Source organism: Mustela erminea, chromosome 17, assembly GCF_009829155.1.
Source record: "Mustela erminea isolate mMusErm1 chromosome 17, mMusErm1.Pri, whole genome shotgun sequence".
Lineage (NCBI taxonomy): Eukaryota > Metazoa > Chordata > Mammalia > Carnivora > Mustelidae > Mustela > Mustela erminea.
The window spans coordinates 12,177,781-12,195,053 of NC_045630.1; the positions used below are offsets into that span (position 1 = coordinate 12,177,781).

The following is a 17,273-nucleotide window of genomic DNA, read 5'->3' on the forward strand; positions in this document are numbered from 1 at the left end:
GAATCTGTAGGAGATAACGTATCTACATGTAGACACATACATAGAAATTTATTTTAGGAAATTAGGTTATGTGATTGAGGGCACTGGGGAATCGGATTATTAGCAGGGCAGACCAGCAGGCAGGAGTTTCTGTGTGATAGTTTTTGGTTTTTTTTTTTAAGATTTCATTTATTTATTTGACAGAGATCACAAGTAGGCAGAGAGGCAGGCAGAGAGAGAGGAGGAAGCAGGCTCCCTGCTGAGCAGAGAGCCCGATGCAGGGCTCGATTCCAGGACCCTGATCTGGAATCATGATCTGAGCCGAAAGCAGAGGCTTTAACCCAACTGAACCACCCAGGCGCCCTTCTATGTGATAGTCTTGAGAAATGCTGCTTCTTCAGGAAACCTTAGTCTTGGCGCTCAAGGCCTTCAGCTGGTTGAATGAGGCCCTACCGCACTGTGGGAAGAAATCTGCTTTATTTAGAGTCAGCTGATTGTAAATGTTTATCACATCTGCAAAATACCTTCACAGCAACATCTAGATTAGTTTTGACCAAACAACTGGGCACCATGGCCCAGCCAAGCTGACACATAAAATTAACCATCCGGGTAATTTTTCTAATTCTGACTCCACAGTCTCGACCAGATTTTGAGACTTTCTGGAGTCATTCTTCTGATGATTATAAATCTTGGTTTTCTGGTACTCTTGGTCTATCACCAAGTATTTTGAAACAGAAGTGATTTGAAATCATGTTTTAAAGTGTATTTTATTGCCTTAAAAACCATTACAAATATTTTTCAGTAAGTTGTATAAAATAAATGAAAAAGAAAAGAAAGTTTGATTCCTACCTCCCTTTAATACATTCCAGATGGGTCAGCATTTCAGACATTACGAGATATAATGCACTGTATTATTTTATACTTTGTGTGCATCTAAAATTACTCCAAATAAAAAGTTTTTTTTTAAATCTTAAAAATACCAGAAGTAAAGGTGAGAAATTTTTTTTATTCTTAAAATAAAGGTCTTTCTTAGATGACTGACACAAAACCAGAACTATAATTTTGATGCTTAACTACAAATACTTGAAACTTTAATGTGATTTCTGAAAAATACCATAAAGTCAAATGGCAAACCACAAACTAGAGGTAAATATCTCCAACATCTGACAAAAGACAAAAAGGGCATTTTCCTTATATACAAACATTCTTACATGTAAATAGCTTATTTAACTTAATAGAAAAATAGGCAAAGGAATATATGAGTAGTCCCAGAAAAAATTCAACTGAGTAATAGATGTAAAAAAAGACACCCCATCTCACTCCTAAATAAGTATATATTATAACAAGAAATACAACTTTCACCATCAAATTGACAAAGATTAATACAATTTATAATATCCAACTCTTTTTGAGGGCAGTTTGATTACATATCTATGAAAAGTGAGGGGTGCGTGGCTGGCTCAGTCAGTGGAGCATATGACTCTTGATGTCAGGGTCATGAGTTCAAGCCCCATGTTGGGCTTACAGATTACTTAAAAAAAAAAAAAAGTAAATAAGGATGTCTTTATTTAAAAAAAAAAAAAGTGAATCCACACATTGACTTTATAATTCTATCACTAGGAATTTTCACAGATACTCTAAGTACACAATGATTACACATATAAAAACACCCTCACTCAGAGAAATTTTCATGGCAAAAAAACCACCAAAAACTAAAAACCTGTAAGCCCACCACTGAAGTGCTGACTATATAATTCTATATATTTATATTTTGGAATATAATGCATCTGATAAAAAGAATAAGGTACGTATTTTTAAAAACTGAATATGCTTATGATCTCATTGAGTTGAAAGTGTATACATATCGTCGCTGACTCTGGTGAATGAGAGACTAGGGAATTGGGGGTGGTGTTGGGGAGAAGGAGACTTTTGTTTCTCATTCTATATCTTGGTGTATTGCTTGACATAAGCGTACATTTATTTTAAAAACCTATATGAAAAAAATGTATTTGTGAGAAGCCTTTTAAAGAAATCAGTGAAGAGTCCATACCTTTTCACATATCAAACCTGTGATTATCTTGGCTGCAAAAAGGATAGGTTTACCTTTTTAGCGCACAATTTACAGAACTGCTTTCCAACTCTAGAGAGATCCTGACAGTTAGTTCTAAACTCCCAGTTGGGCTGTCCTCTAGAACTCACCTCAGTACCAAAGCTGAGGATGAGATTTGTTCTTCTCTGGACGAGGGGCCAATCCTAAACTGAAGAGAAATTGATGGTAAATGTACACATAGGTCCACGGGATCACCCGGAACACCTAACATTTGCTTTTACTAGTAATATAGGCACTTTGCAACTCAGTATTTTAATGATTAGGGAAGAAGTCGCCCTTTATTCTAGCAAACATATCCTTGGATTTTTGAGGGCAACAAATTTGTGCGGACTGAAACTGCCATACCAGGTTGCATACCTTTGGCCTTTGGTAGAAGGCAGCATGGAAATGTGTGCTCTGTAGGAGACAGAACTCACTTGGGCTTGACGCTGATCTGAAGCTAAGCACCCAGGAGATCAGTTTTATGGGGGACTCGTTGAGAGATGATAACCATATGTAACCTGCAGTCCTAGATTCCTAGCGCACAGAAGGAGATCCGCTTTGAGAATTTGACCGTGGCCCAATTCTCTGTTTCTGTAAGTTTAAAATGGTCTCATAGACACCTTAGAATCCTAGAGCTGGAAAAGGGACCAGGAGGGGCTATTTCTTCCTGCAACCCACCTTTAGACAGAGTTGTCACACTTCTGTGTTAGTGGAATATTCCTCCACTACCTTGATTTTTGGAGTCTTTCAGCAGCCTGACTTCTTTTCCTCTTCTTCCTGAAGGATAAACGGGGGGTGCTGCAGGAGCACGAGCATTCAGCCTTACGGGACCACATGCTTCTGGTTTTAGAAAAGAACTTCCAGTTAGAAGAACAGGTAACTATTCAAGGGTTCACACGGAAAGGGAGGCAGCGCAATTGTTAGGATTGGTAACTGTTGGTATTTTTATATCCTCCTAGGTTTCAGTACAAGTCAACTGGAGGTAGATGTTTTTCTACTAAGTGGCCAGGCAGACTCATAGGAGTATAGAACACTAGAACTGGACGGTGCCTTTGAGATGTTTGGGTCTAACCCTCTCATTCACCAGATGAAGTGACTAAGCTCAAAGAAATGTTGATGTGTTTGTAACTTGTAAGTGTTTGTAACAAGTTTGTAACTTGTAAGTAACTTGCAACATTGAATCGCAAACCCGTGTCCCCTGATTCTCAGTCTAGTGCTCCACACGAAATACCGTATTTGCTCTCTGCAGCCTAACCGCATGCCTTGTGGTTAATGTTTGGCACCTGGTAGGTGATGAGTAGGTGTTTGATGTTTTGGAATTAGACCAGTGTTACTCTGAAACAATAGTTGACAAATCTGTTCTAGGCATTATGGGTTATATATATTTTGCAGTAAGTCTTAACTCCTGCCTCGGAGAAGCTGGGCAGCCCAATGGTGCACACAGAGCTCTTTATTCACTGAGTTGGGATTAGCAAGTGAAATTGTGTGTGCACATGCCTGCCACAGTCGCTGTAATATTCATCATGGACCTCAGTAAATGCTGATTCGGTTGAGTAATTATTATAAAAGTTAATTGTTTTGTTAGAACATCTCAGAGGATCAGACTTCTCAAGCCCGTGTCAGGAAAGAGGGATCTGAATTCTACTTTTGCCAGTCATTTTCTGATGTCTGGTTCCGTATTAAAGGAGGTGTGTGAGTTTCAAGGTCAGATCTTGGAGAAAATTGGGAAGACCAGTTAAACTGTGACTTTGGTACAGGGCACGCTGCCTGGTAACCATTCCCAATATTTTCTGTACCACTCGCCCCATGCATCCATCATCATTCATTCGTTCAATAGGCACCTGCCGTATGAGGTTAGTTGCAGGCATGAGGTTAGTTGAGGTTAGTTGCTAGAGATTCTGACTGAAGGAGGACACAGCTTGCACGACAGTGCAAATAGATAAGATGCTGTGCCCTAGGACACACTGTGGCTCAGTCTGGGATACGGAGGCTGCAGCACTTTCCTCTGTGGGAGTTGGGGAAGGCTCTTCAAGGGAGCACATTGGAGTTTCACATTGAAGGAAGAGAAGATTTGTCAGCCTAAATGTTGTGGAAAGAGGGCGTTTCAGAAGAGGAAAGACAGGGAGGCATGAGGCTGATGGTTCAAGGAACGGGGATTTTGGGATGGCGAGGCTCCTGAGTGTAAGCTGGGGGAGAGCTGGAGACTGGTATGTTGGGTCCACATTGCAGTGGCCTTCCGTGTGAGCTAACAAGTTGCAGATACTAGGCATTCGATTATTATTCTTTTTTTAAAAGATTTTATTTTTTTATTTGACAGATAGAGATCACAAGTAGGCAGAGAAGCAGGCAGAGAGAGAGACAGGAGGAAGCAGGCTCCCTGCTGAGCAGAGAGCTGGATGCAGGGCTCGATTCCAGGACCCTGGGATCATGACCCGAGCCCAAGGCAGAGGCTTAACCCACTGAGCCCAGGCGCCCCCATTTGATTATTTTTTTATTCATTCATATTCTGCCTTGTTCTCAGAAGGGATTTAAGGGCCAAATGTTTGTCAGTAAGAGGAAGCTAATAATGGAGGTTTAAAATGGGAAAATACAGATTTCCTCCACTATGGAAAAGCAGAGCCATCCTATGAAACTGTTCATAAGCTGAAGGGGTGTAAAGCAAAGAAGCAGTTACGATTTCTTAAAAGTGGAAATCCTTTTTGATTTTTGGTTAGTGAGAGCAGGTGCTAACATTCATCTTTTATAAAAGCAAAGTGGCATTATGTGAACTTTTGGATAGTTGGGGTAGATAAGGACCAGTACGTAGCCACCTAATTATTTGTTTGGCTTTAAAAAGTAAGCTAGCTGTGGGGCACCTGGGTGGCTCAGTCTGTTAAGCGTCTGCCTTCGGCTCAGGACATGATCTCTAGGTCCTAGGATCGAGCCCCACATTGGGCTCCCCGCTCAGTGGGGCGTCTGCTTTTTCCTCTCCCTCCGCCTCTCCCCCTACTCATGCTCTCTTGCTCTCTCCCAAATAAATAAATAAATAAAATCTCAAAGCAAAAAAAAAAAAAAAAAAGGTAAGACAGCTGGTCATAACATAGAAGATGGATAGAGGGAGAGAGAGTGTGAGGACAGGGGACCGGGCCGCGGGATGCTGTACTAACCTAGACAGTGCAGCGGGGGAGCCTGGCAGTGGGTGGGTGGGGACTCCAGAGCCAGGACATCTGCTTTCAAGACCTGGCTCCTTACTTGCCCTATGGGTTTAGACCAGCTGCTTACCCTCTCTCTTTCCTATCTCCTCATTCATAAAACGGGGTTGTGGTGAAGGTTAAGTGAGCCAATATATTTAAACTCCGTTGAGTGCCATGATCATAAGCAGCTCAGTTATCATATGCCATTATCGTAAGTGCCATTATCATACAGCTTGCCTTAGGCGAAGGCAAGCTCCTGCAGCTGGCGGTGCTGGTGGTGGTGGTGACAGTCAGCCAAGGCGGTGTCTGTGGGGATGGAGAGGGCACGGGGAGAGGTCAGAATGGCAAGCTGTAAGTCTGGAATAGGTGGAGGACATGGTACTTATTACCTGAAATGGGCACTACCGGAACAGGAGGAAGAGCAGAGGAGAGGAAAGGGTGAGGAGAGTAAACACCGAGGTTTCCTTTCCATCAGGGAGATGGGTCTGCCGCGGAGGCGGAAGTCAGCTCTCAGGGTCGACCTGGAAGGTTCCGGGGCCAGAGATCACACGGTCATTGCAGCCATTTGTGTATTCTCTTATAAACGTGTATCAAATGCCCTCTGGGGGCCAGGCACTGTGCTAGACTCTGGGGAAGAAGAATTGAGTGAGATGTAGCCTCAACAGTTTAGTGGAGGAAAAAGCGCAAAACAACCCCAGAAAGCAATACGGGTAGTGAGGGTAAGTTACGTGCTAGAGTGTGGCCAGGGGGTCTTGGAATTTGAGAGACGACCTAGCTTGGTGGTACCAGTGAGGAAATATTTCTGAGAGAAAGTGCCCTTGAGCGGGGACTGAAAAATCGGTGGTTTCTAGATGGAGAAAGAAGCATCTGAGGAAGCAGGACCCAATGGACAATGGACGTGTGTAGTCTTGCTGGGCAGGGCACATGTGGGACGTGGTTGGGCAGGAGGCTGAGAAGGTAGCCAGGGGCAGATCATGTAGGGTGTGTAACTAGCCTCATAGTCAAGGAAGAGGGGGCGGTGACAAGATGACATTCGTCCCTCCATATTACTCTGGTTGCGGCATGGAGGATGAATTTGAGGAAAACAAGACTAAAGAAAGGGAGAGCATCGTTCATTCATAGAATCACTTAACAAGTATGTCTCAAACACCTGCTGATGCCGGGCACCAGACCAGTTCCTAGGGTTACAGTGAACCGTGGGACCCGTGTCCCAGTTCCCATAGAGCTTCCCTTCTGGAAGGACTGTGAGGGGTGGTGTAGGACCAGTTGGGAATCTGTGGTCACAGCCCAGGTGAGAAATAATGAAGGCTAAAACAGGCGTTGAAATAAGTTGAAACAAGAAGTGGATATAAGAGTCGTGTTCGTTTTGTTGCGTGTTGGAAGTCGAAGTTGGTAAGTGTGGATGACTGAATGGATTAGGGTATATGAGAAGAGCCGTCTCGGCTCACACTAAGGCTTTGGTTATTTCCCTCCAATACGTTACAGATTCTAAGAGCAGAACATGATTTGTCTACCACTTGCTAAGCTAGCTGTATGCTGTACAGGTTACTTAAACTCTCTGCCTCTGTTTCCTTGTCTGTAAAATGGCACTGATAGTCATACCCCACTCATGGGGTTCTTTGAGTACTAAAAGAGCTAATGAATGTAAGGGTAGGACAGACACTCAGCACGTTTCAGCTGTTACTACTGATACTGTGCAGAGAGCATCTATTGTGATGGTGATTGGTACTCTGTGGTTGTTACAAGTGCACTCTGAATGAATGAAGAGAACCAATTCCGAAAATTTAGTCAAGTTATGTCACTGTCGTTAGATGAACCGTCAGAGCGGGTTAAGTATAGAAAAGGCTGGCAAGAAATCTGTGCATCTGTTTTTTTTTAAGTGCCCGAAGATATTATATAGGAGACTACTGACAAATATTTCCCTAAAAATGTATATATGTGTATGTATTTTTCTAGAAACACTTTCTTACCTGCAATATTTTCCTAGACATATATTTACATTATTTTAATTTGTATCCATGCATTTAAATGATCTCATTCACATTCCTATTACTAGATTTCTGATTTATATAAGAGCCTAGAGCAGAAAGAAAGTAAAATCCAGCAGCTAGCAGAAACTGTAAAGAAATTCGAAAAGGAGTTCAAGCAGTTTGCACAGCTGTTTGGCAAAAATGGAAGCTTCCTCTCAAACATCCAGGTGAGAAACGGCCTCTCTACTCATAGCCAAGATTTAGCCTTCAACTGGCAGTCCAAGTTTTTCTTACAACTTCTTAAATGGAGATAATTTCAAATGTAAAGAAAATCTACAAAGATAAGCTAGTGCTTAAAAATGACTGTGTTCTCTCAGATTCGCTCATTGTCAGCATTTTGTCCCATATCTCTGTCCGTCTCTCTGTGTGTTCTTTCTGAACCATTTGAGAGTAAGCTGTGTATATCAGGGCCCTTTATCCCTACAAACTTCAGTCTGTATTTCGTTAAGAATAAAGGTCTTCTTTCACATAACCCCAACATTTAACAGTGTCCGTACATGTAACATTGATATAATACTTTTATATAATTTATGGCAATTGGGGTTGTAATTAATACTGGGCCAGTATTAGTCCTTTGATGGCAAATTCTTTGAGAGAATCTATAGTTCTGCATTTTGCAGTCAACAAAGTGAAACTGTTCATTCCCTTGGGAAGAAGATGCCTTAAGCAACACTAAAATATAGCAAAAATGATTTTGCAAATCGTGAAGGTTAACCATAAACACATTTCTGATGAATATTGTCTCTGTTATAATTACAAAATTTATAGTGAAAAAATTTTAAGACATGGGTATGGGTTGTATTTTTGAAATGTAGACTCTCCCAGAAAAATGCAGCCCATGTGTTTTCTATACTTGTGTGTGTGTGTGTGTGTGTGTGTGTGTGTGTGTGTGTGTGTAGGGAAAAAAAAAAAAAAGGAAATCCCTGCCCAGCCAAAAAAAAAGAAAAAAAGGAAATCCTTCCTATGGTATTTAGCTCAATTCTGACCTTTTTCTAACCCAGAAACCCTTCAGAGTTAAGGAACTGAGGGGCAAGGCGGGGTGGGGCTAACACAAGTCTAGTTCTGTTCAATTTCTCCCATCCATGGAGAACAATCACAAGTTCAAGCCCTCCCTCAGGGCACTTCCAACCCCCTCTAGTGCTCCGGCCCAGCGGGTGGGTCTCCTTCCAGCTCATTCTCTGCCTTCTAGCGGAGTAGGAATGGATCAGGAGAGTAGCCTCTGAGAAGGCAGTTGTAAGGCAAGGGGAGAGACAATAGAACAGAGATACAAACGTAGGTTAGAGAACCAAATGGCAAGAAATTGAGGGCGGAGTCAAAGTCAGATGAAGAGATGAAGAGAAGTTTAACGATTTGGAACAGGAGCTGGGACTGGGTCGGGGAGGAAGATAGTAAGTGGTTCATCTCTCTGCGATCCTCCCTGAACTTTTCTCTTCTGGACTGTGCCTTTTTCGTTTCATTAGTGGATTAATTAAATTTGAAATGTTTGAGTTGAAAACATTTAATTTCAGGGAGTTAATTACTAAGATAGTAACAAAAAAAAAATTTTTTTTTGACATTATGATCCGTGTTGTACTGAAAGGCTCTCTCCAGTCACATTGACAAGTCAGCTTGGCTAGAAGCTCAAGTGCGCCAGTTACTGCAGATGGCCAGCCAGCAACAAAGTAAATTTGATCTGAGGGCTTTGGTGGAAGCGATTGATACAGTGAAACAGAAAATTACTCTGCTAGAAACCAATGATCAAAGACTAGGTATGTGTCATGTTTTACTTCTCTTTGGATGATTCTGTGGTCTGCATCTAGCCAGATGGAGAGTCCCAGCTGTCCGGGATAAACAATGGCCGAATCTGGTACTTGGGAAACAGAACAGCATGAGACTCTGGCCACTCCGGGGGCGGGGGCAGGGGAGGGTTGGGGACGGGAGTGACAGTGGGTGATGAGGGGACGCTGGAATAGGCAGGGGGTGGAAATGGGCCAGGAAATTCCAGAAACAGGGAGTGGTGGTTTTTTAGGAGAGTGGCAAGTAATGAGAAAGCTAAGAGAGAGAGATGTGGTGGAAACTTTAAGAATAGAAAAATATAAAAGGGTTTGGCTCTTTAAAAGCCTTCCAGTGATTAAATAATGAGGCTCACCTTGCTAATGCACGCTAGTTCAATGCTGGGCATCTCCTCTACACTTTGGTGAGCTTCCGTTCAAGAGTATGAATTTCTCTACTCTTGCCAAGACACGAGATTTATTGAGCTAACTATTAATACAAAGGGTCCATTGGTGGACAATGAATTTGATTCATTTTTAGGATGTCAGAATTTTATCAGTTCTCTTCAGATACCAGAATTCCACTTCGGGCAATTTCTAAAGACAGCTTTGAGGCCTGTGGTATCTTTTTTTTTTTTCCCCCCTTCGCAGTTGTTCTGGAAGGGGAGACTAGCAAACACGATGCCCACATCAATATCCACAAAGCCCAACTGAATAAAAATGAAGAGCGATTTAAGCTGCTAGAAGGGGCCTGCTATAACGGCAAGCTCATCTGGAAGGTGACAGACTATAAGATGAAGAAGAGGGAGGCGCTGGACGGGCACACGGTGTCCATCTTCAGCCAGCCCTTCTACACCAGCCGGTGCGGCTACCGGCTCTGTGCTAGAGCCTACCTGAACGGGGACGGCTCCGGGAAGGGCACACACCTGTCGCTGTACTTCGTGGTGATGCGAGGGGAGTTTGACTCCCTGTTGCAGTGGCCGTTCAGGCAGAGGGTGACCCTGATGCTTTTGGACCAGAGCGGCAAAAAGAACCACATTATGGAGACCTTCAAGGCCGACCCCAGCAGCAGTAGCTTTAAAAGACCGGACGGGGAAATGAACATTGCGTCTGGCTGTCCCCGCTTCGTGGCACACTCCACTTTGGAGAATGCCAAGAACACCTACATCAAAGACGACACCATGTTCCTGAAAGTGGCCGTGGATTTAACCGACCTGGAGGACCTCTAGTCCCTGTGTGGGGTGATGAAGGGCGTGCCGGGCCAGAAACACGGAGGAGGAGACCTATGATTATCACATGGACGGACTGGAGCTCAGTACACATTTGTAGGGGCTTGTAGCCCCTGATGTTTGAAGTCAGTTAAAAAACTTCTCAAGCGCTATCTGCCTTTTACATTTTACTCTGTCCCAGTTTGAAACTTATAACACTTAGACTATCCTCTCATTATTTATATTTTTATCTCTCTTAAAAGATGTCAAGTTTCTTGAAAGCAGGGTCTGGGGCCTCTCTCTTTTACTGGTGCTTGGTATGGTGTCTCAGAGCAGGCACTGTGTGGAATGTTACCAAAGACACAGAGGAAGAATTGAAAATGCTCCAGCATTTTATTATTTGGCCTGTTGATTCTAGACCTGACCATAAGCCTGCAAAAGCCATCTTTCAGGATAGGCTGTGCCCATTACACAGTTCGGTGGTGTGCTTTCAAAGACAGTTGGCCTGGTTTGGATTGGACCAGGCTTTATTTGGTCTAGTGCTAAATTTGCGGAAATTACTATACCTCTAAACATTTTCATTAAAAATCACCAGTGGTCAGCAAGTACAGTTTTGCAAGGCTGCATTAGAACTGGTGAATAGAGAGATTTTCATTCTTCCCATTGATTGTGTAGTGTGTGTGCGTGTGTGTGTGTGTGTAGAGATAGAATACATACATATATAAATGGAGATATAACCGTCCAACTAAAGGTCCTATTTTATTAGTTTCTACCATGTGAAAAAACTATTTTCATACATCAGAAAAGGTCAAGTATTAACAGTTTCATGAGGTTCAGTTCAGTAAATATATATGTACCTGTATCTGTATACACCTCGTTTAAAGGTATTTTGTAACAATAGTAAGTTAATATGAGGATGGGCAGAATTTAGCAAATGACAGAGAAATGTCGTAAATGAATAAGGGAAATTTAAAACCTAGGAAGAACACCATGATTATGCCGATGGTATCAAAAGTATTCTCATCCCAAACTGATTGCGAAAAGCAGTATCTCCTATTCTTTTTTGAGAGAACTTCTGAATTCACAAATTGGTATGAAAATGGGCATTTATATAAACTTGTGACTTTTCTTGTCGAAGTTGTGAGTACTTTGTGAAAACAGAGATGAATATATTCTTACACATCTGTCCGTGTCGGTCTCTCTACCAGGATGTATATTATATATAAGTCAAAATGAGTCCTTCTGTCTGTTGTTAACCGTAAGCTGATCAAAAAAGTACCCAGTTTTCCTGAGCCGCGTCACTGTTACGCAACCAAGTGTTCACTCACACTCAAGCTGGCTCCCTCGAGTGCGTGAGGGCAAAGTGCCATGGGCCGAGAGCCTCTTAATGCAGCTCCCTCAGGTGTTGACCACGCACCTTACACCTGCTGAACAGTTGAATCTGATAGAAGAAACGTGATTTTTATACCAGTAACTTCTGGAATAATTGGAACTCTCTTAATCTCTTCTGTGAAATTTTTTAAGATGCTAAAGAGTCGTCATTGCAGAAACCATGCCAAAGGCTTAAATTCAAAGAATTTGTTCACAATGGAAGCATACTAAAGAACCACACTGTAGCCTTTGAACTCGGGTACTAGTGATGATCAATGGACTGACCTCACACAAGCACCGCTCACAAAGCCTGACCCACTGGTTCTGTGTGTTTGTTTTCAGTGTTTTTAATCCGGTCCAACTCCTTGGGACTAGAAGATCATATTGTTATCACTAGTTTGAAGTAGCTGGTATGGAAAACATTTTAAAATGAATTTAGCACTTTGGTTTTGTGTTCTAACCAGCTTCTCCACATAAATAGCTTAAGTCATGGCATGGTTTGCTTATGAGCTAAGAGTCCCTTCATCATTGGAGCAGTGATCATGGAACAAGGTATTCCAGAGGAAAAAGCACCCCTTTCTCAAAAATAAGAGTCATGATTTTTGTTTTAAAGAAGTGAATCCGTGTAAACTCTTTTCCTTTTTTATGATCGGAGCAGTTATTTTTACTCTATATCAGAAATATTTAAAAATTTTATTTTTTAAGTAATCTCTACACCCAACGTGGGCTTAAACTCACAACCCCAAGATCAAGAGTCATGTGCTCTTCAGCTAAGCCAGCCAGCCACCCCTCTATCAGAAACAATTACATTTTTATCTCTTTCTTCGTCTGATTTAAATTCATAATGAGGAGAAAACAATATACTAGGCATAAAAGGGAAGTGAAGAAGCTTGAGAAAGGTATGTACAGGATTAAAGTAGAGTCGGCGGGGGGAGGGGACATATCAATGCATATGAACAGGCCTGCGTTCTGACCCCTGATGTCCAAGTTTGATTTGTCAGGGAAACAAGAGATAGTCCCAAGCAGTGTCCGTTCACAGTGCCGGTCTCGGATGCGGAGGAACAGAAGGGAGAGCCACACCCTCTTTGCGTGTCCTTTGGACAATCAGTCCAACTACCACTTTGCTCTTCAAAAGTGGTCGGAGACATGGGTCTTTGCCTTACGTAAGAATTCTGGACTGGAGACAAAGCTCTGATGGCCACACAGTAGGGCCCCAGGTGGCGAAATCACCTGAAAACCCCACATTTTAGGGAAGGAGGAGCCAGCAAAGCATTTGGAGAAGGAATGGTCAGAGGGAAGAGCAGTGCTAAGGTGGGAAGGCAAAAGAATGTCGGCAGAACCAGACGCCCCTCTGACGACAGCAACCCCTCCCAGTGCACCCCGCGGCCAACTCTGAAACCCACGCTCCCCTCTGAGCTGCTCCCCCCTCCAGAGCGTTTCTACCTCTAGCCTTTGCCTTAAGCTGCAGCCTCAAATATCCAATTTGCAGATCTAATCTTTGACGTCCCAAAGGTACCTTATCTTTTTTTTAAGATTTTGTTTATTTCACAGAGCAAGAGAACGGAAGCAGGGTGAGGGGCAGAGGGGGAAGCAGGCTCCCTGCTGACCAGGGAGTCTCTGATGCAGGACTCGACCCCAGGACCCTGGGATCATGACCCGAGCCAAAGGCAGACACTTAACCAACGGAGCCACCCAGACGCCCTCCCAAAGCTACTTTAAAGTCCACTTCAGAACTGGAGGTCTTCCGGCTCTCTCCACCACGGCCAACCCATGACTCCTCCCCTTAATTCCACCCCAACTAATGATCTCATCCTCCAAGCCAGAAGTCTGGACACCATTCCAGATTCCTCTCTCCCTTTCCGCATCCAGTCACCCACCCAGTACTACAAATCTGACCTCCAAGTAATTTCTTTAAACTTATCCCTAAGACCTATCCCTACTGTCCACTACTTCTCAACTACTGTCCTGTTTGAAGGCCTACATTTTTTGCTACACAACTCTTTTATTTTTTTCTTTTGTCGCTGTCACATCTAACCTCACACGGTCACCCAGTAATCTCTAAAATGAAAATCTGAGAGAGACTCCTCACTCTACCTGCTGCGGCTGCATCACCCACAGGAGAAAGCCAGACTTCCTTGGCATGGCATACAAGGCCCCCTGTGCCTGCCTCGGCCCCTCTGCCGGCCTTCTGCCAGGCCCCCTACCTCACCTTCAGCAATAGCGCGCAAGCTGACTGGGATTTCTCTGTGCTGGTGCTGCACTTCTACCTGGAACTCTTCTCTAACCTTCCCTTTTTCTTTGCACGGTGACTTCTTTCTGTTTATGATCCGGCTGTGGCCTTGTCTTCTCCAGGATGCCTTCCCAAACTCCTCTCTCACCGCACCCCTGGAACGTCCCTGAACCGACCCTTCACTAAGTCAAGAGCTCCTGCTTTGTGCTGTGTACTACCTTCTCTATTCTTCAGTTGGTGGACTTCTCTTTTTTTCCAGAAAACAGATGTTAATTGGCTATGTGTTTGTCAGGTTTTTGCGTTAGGCACAAATAGAACAGAGAGTGTCCCTGTCTTAGTAAAATTTATAATCTGGATTTCAGACACACACAGTGAACCAAAATGCTTAATGTGTCTATGTTCTCAGGCTCCTGGGTCTCTCAACTTCTTCCCCCTGTGCCCTGAGAAAGGTGGATCTCTCAGACCCATTTTGAATGTCTTTGGTGCAAGAGAACAGGCAAAAAACATGTACAAATAAACACTAAACGCATGCACAGGAGGATTTGGGGGGAATGAGCAAAGAGAAAGGAATACCAACCTATGAGAACGGTTGAAAATTGTGACTGGATCCCCTTCGATGATTTTTTTTTTCTTCCAAGAGACCCATGTTAAGAACAGAAATACATCTTAAAATTATTTTTGGATGCTTGATACTTACTTGAATGAAATTCCACATGGAGACCAGACTCTGGCGCCAGCATTTATAAGGCATTTGAACCAACAGACAATAGAAGCTGTGGTAAATGCCTTGAAGAAGATGGCGGAGCACAGTGAAAGAATATGGGGCCAGGCTGGGGAGAGTATGTGTATACTGAGGGCTGTCAGGGAAGGCCTTTGGCTGAGGTAACATGATATTTAGCGTTCATGTGACAGGTTCTCGGAATGTCCAGGACTTTTGAACATCCCTCTAATACCTGAAGAGTTTCCTGTGAGAAGACTTGCTCCTGGACCCCCTTTGCAACCCAAGCAGAGGTGACCTAGGCATGGTTACACAGAACTTCAACTTGAAAGATGAAGTCAGAAAGATTCAACTTTATTGTTGCAAGAAAGATTTGCTAGACAAAGAAGGAAATGTGCCCCCCAAAAAACTCTGCCTAACCGGTGGTGAGAGTGGCGAGCGTCCCAGAGGGAGAGCCCTGAGTTTCGAAGCCCGTGTTTGTGGAAGTTGTGTTGGTGACAAGCGCTGGTGGGAGCAGTGGACTGTCACTACTCGCATGTCTGGCTGCTGATCTTCTTGGGGACTCTGTGGGCTGCACAATATTGATCAAGACCCGCTCTCAGCCGGAGTGGATTCTGTTGTCTGTAACTAAGAACCTGACTGAGCCAAGCTGAGACCTGAAAGATGAGTCTGCCATGATGAGTCAGCGTAGGTGGGATGAAAATTCGGGGCAGAGGGCACCGAGGAATGAGAGGGTTGGTTTAAGGAACCGAGAGGAAGCCTGGGTGGTAAGAGTCTCCAGAAGAGGGGACAGTGCCACTTGATGAGATCAGAAGAGGAGGCAGGACCCAGAGTGTAGTGTTAAAGTCAATGGAGACTGTGGCTTATGTAAAGTGTAACAGAAGTGGAAATAATTTTGGCGGGGGAATACATGGTCTGATTAATGTGTTCTGAAACTGCTCTGTGTGGGACATAGATTAGAAGGGCACAGGAGAGGACATGGGAACAGTAGTAAGGTTATGTCATACTCCACTGTGTCTGGGTCCTTACTAAATCATGAACTCCTTGAAGCCAAAACCCATGGTAATTCAAATGCGTAGAAGGTGCTCATTTTATTAAACTGAATAATATATATACAATAATGTGTTATCTTTATAACAAATCTGCTAGGCAGGTATTATGCCATTTCATAGATGAAAAAATCTAGTGATTAGAGAGATCTAGGTGCTGCGTGCTAGGCAGTGTCCTAAGAATTTTACATATTAATTGTACATTAACACACTAATCTGCACAATAATCTTATCAGGTATATGCTATTTTATCCCCGTTTTACAGATGAGGCAACTGAGGCGCAGAGAAGGTATATAGTAAGCTCTAGGTCACACAGCTAATAAGTGGAAAAGCCAGGATTTGCATCAGGGTGATCTGGTTTCAGAGTCTCTACTCTTAACCAGTAGATAAGACACCTCATAAAAATGCTGATAAACTCCATATGTTTATATAAAAATAGGAATTTAATGAACTAAAATATAATAAGAGAACCACTAGATAAAAATTGAACATATAACTTCCAAACTACTAATGAAAAAAAATCTGGAGAAAAAAAAACTTTATCAAACTAAAGACAGAAAAGAGAAGAAAACAATAGGAAGTACAATATATAGAAAAAACAAGTTAGAATTAAATTGAAGCACATTATCTACGAAAGGGTTAAATTTTAATTTTAAAGGAGGAAATATGTCCAGTGTGGGGGCACATATATGCACTCGTTAAACACATATCTAAAACAAAACAGAGGGACACCCGGGTGGCTCAGGCAGTTAAACGAATGCCTTTGGCTCAGGTCACCACTCCAGGGTCCTGGGATGGAATCCTGCATCAGGCTCCCTGCTCAGCAGGGACTCTGCTTCTCCCTCTCCCTCTGCCATTCCCTCTGCTGCTCATGCTCTCTCTCTGTCAAACAAGTAAATAAAATCTTTTTAAAAAAAGGAATAAAAACATAAATTAAAAGAAATTTAAAAAATAAATTAATTTTTAAAAAATTGACAGCCTAAAAAAAAAAAGGAAGAAATTAATGAAGGCATACATTAATGAAAGAGAAAAAATTTCTAGATAAAGGTTATCAAATAAAATCAATCAAAATTAATAAAAAAATCAAAAGGTGGTTCAATAAATCTGATCAAGAAAAAGGACTCCTGGGGCGCCTGGGTGGCTGAGTGGTTTAAGCCGCTGCCTTCGGCTCAGGTCATGATCTCAGGGTCCTGGGATAAAGTCCCGCATCGGGCTCTCTGCTCCGCGGAGAGCCTGCTTCTCTCTCTCTCTCTCTCTCTGCCTGCCTCTCCATCTACTTGTGATTTCTCTCTGTCAAATAAATAAATAAAAATCTTTAAAAAAAAAAAAAAGAAAAGAAAAAGGACTCCAACAGAACATACATGAATGTATAAGAACAAGGTGAGATTTAAAAAAAAAAAAGTTAATACCAGAGTATTGAGAGCAAGATGGAGTCTCTGATGTCCAGCAGGGACCAGTATCAAGCCATGGGCAGCCGTTAAGGACACTGCAGCCACGAGATATCAAAGAGACCAGCACCAGCTGCCGACACCCCAGGGCTGATCAAGAGCACAGGCACAGGAAGTTTTCAGGGGCCCCTGACCAATTCAATCCCTTTAAAAAGGGGAGGGTTTTTGCAGCAAACTGTCAGGCTTTCCAGACCCTGAGCCCTCTATGTCCGACCACTTAAAT

General features: G+C 42.9%; 1 protein-coding gene across 5 annotated transcripts in view; it reads left to right on the forward strand.

Moving 5' to 3' along the window:
- TRAF5 (TNF receptor associated factor 5) overlaps nt 1-10,254 on the forward strand; it is a 44,697-nt gene extending 34,443 nt beyond the window's left edge. For 4 of the 5 annotated variants that reach the window (XM_032317297.1, XM_032317296.1, XM_032317300.1 and 1 more), the window contains exons 8-11: nt 2,855-2,947; nt 7,301-7,441; nt 8,854-9,022; nt 9,677-10,254. In XM_032317297.1, coding sequence (XP_032173188.1) covers nt 2,855-2,947; nt 7,301-7,441; nt 8,854-9,022; nt 9,677-10,254 — 981 coding nt within the window. The remainder of the gene's footprint in view (nt 1-2,854; nt 2,948-7,300; nt 7,442-8,853; nt 9,023-9,676) is intronic. The other variant, XM_032317299.1, reaches the window with a different exon arrangement.
- Nucleotides 10,255-17,273: the final 7,019 nt, after the last annotated feature.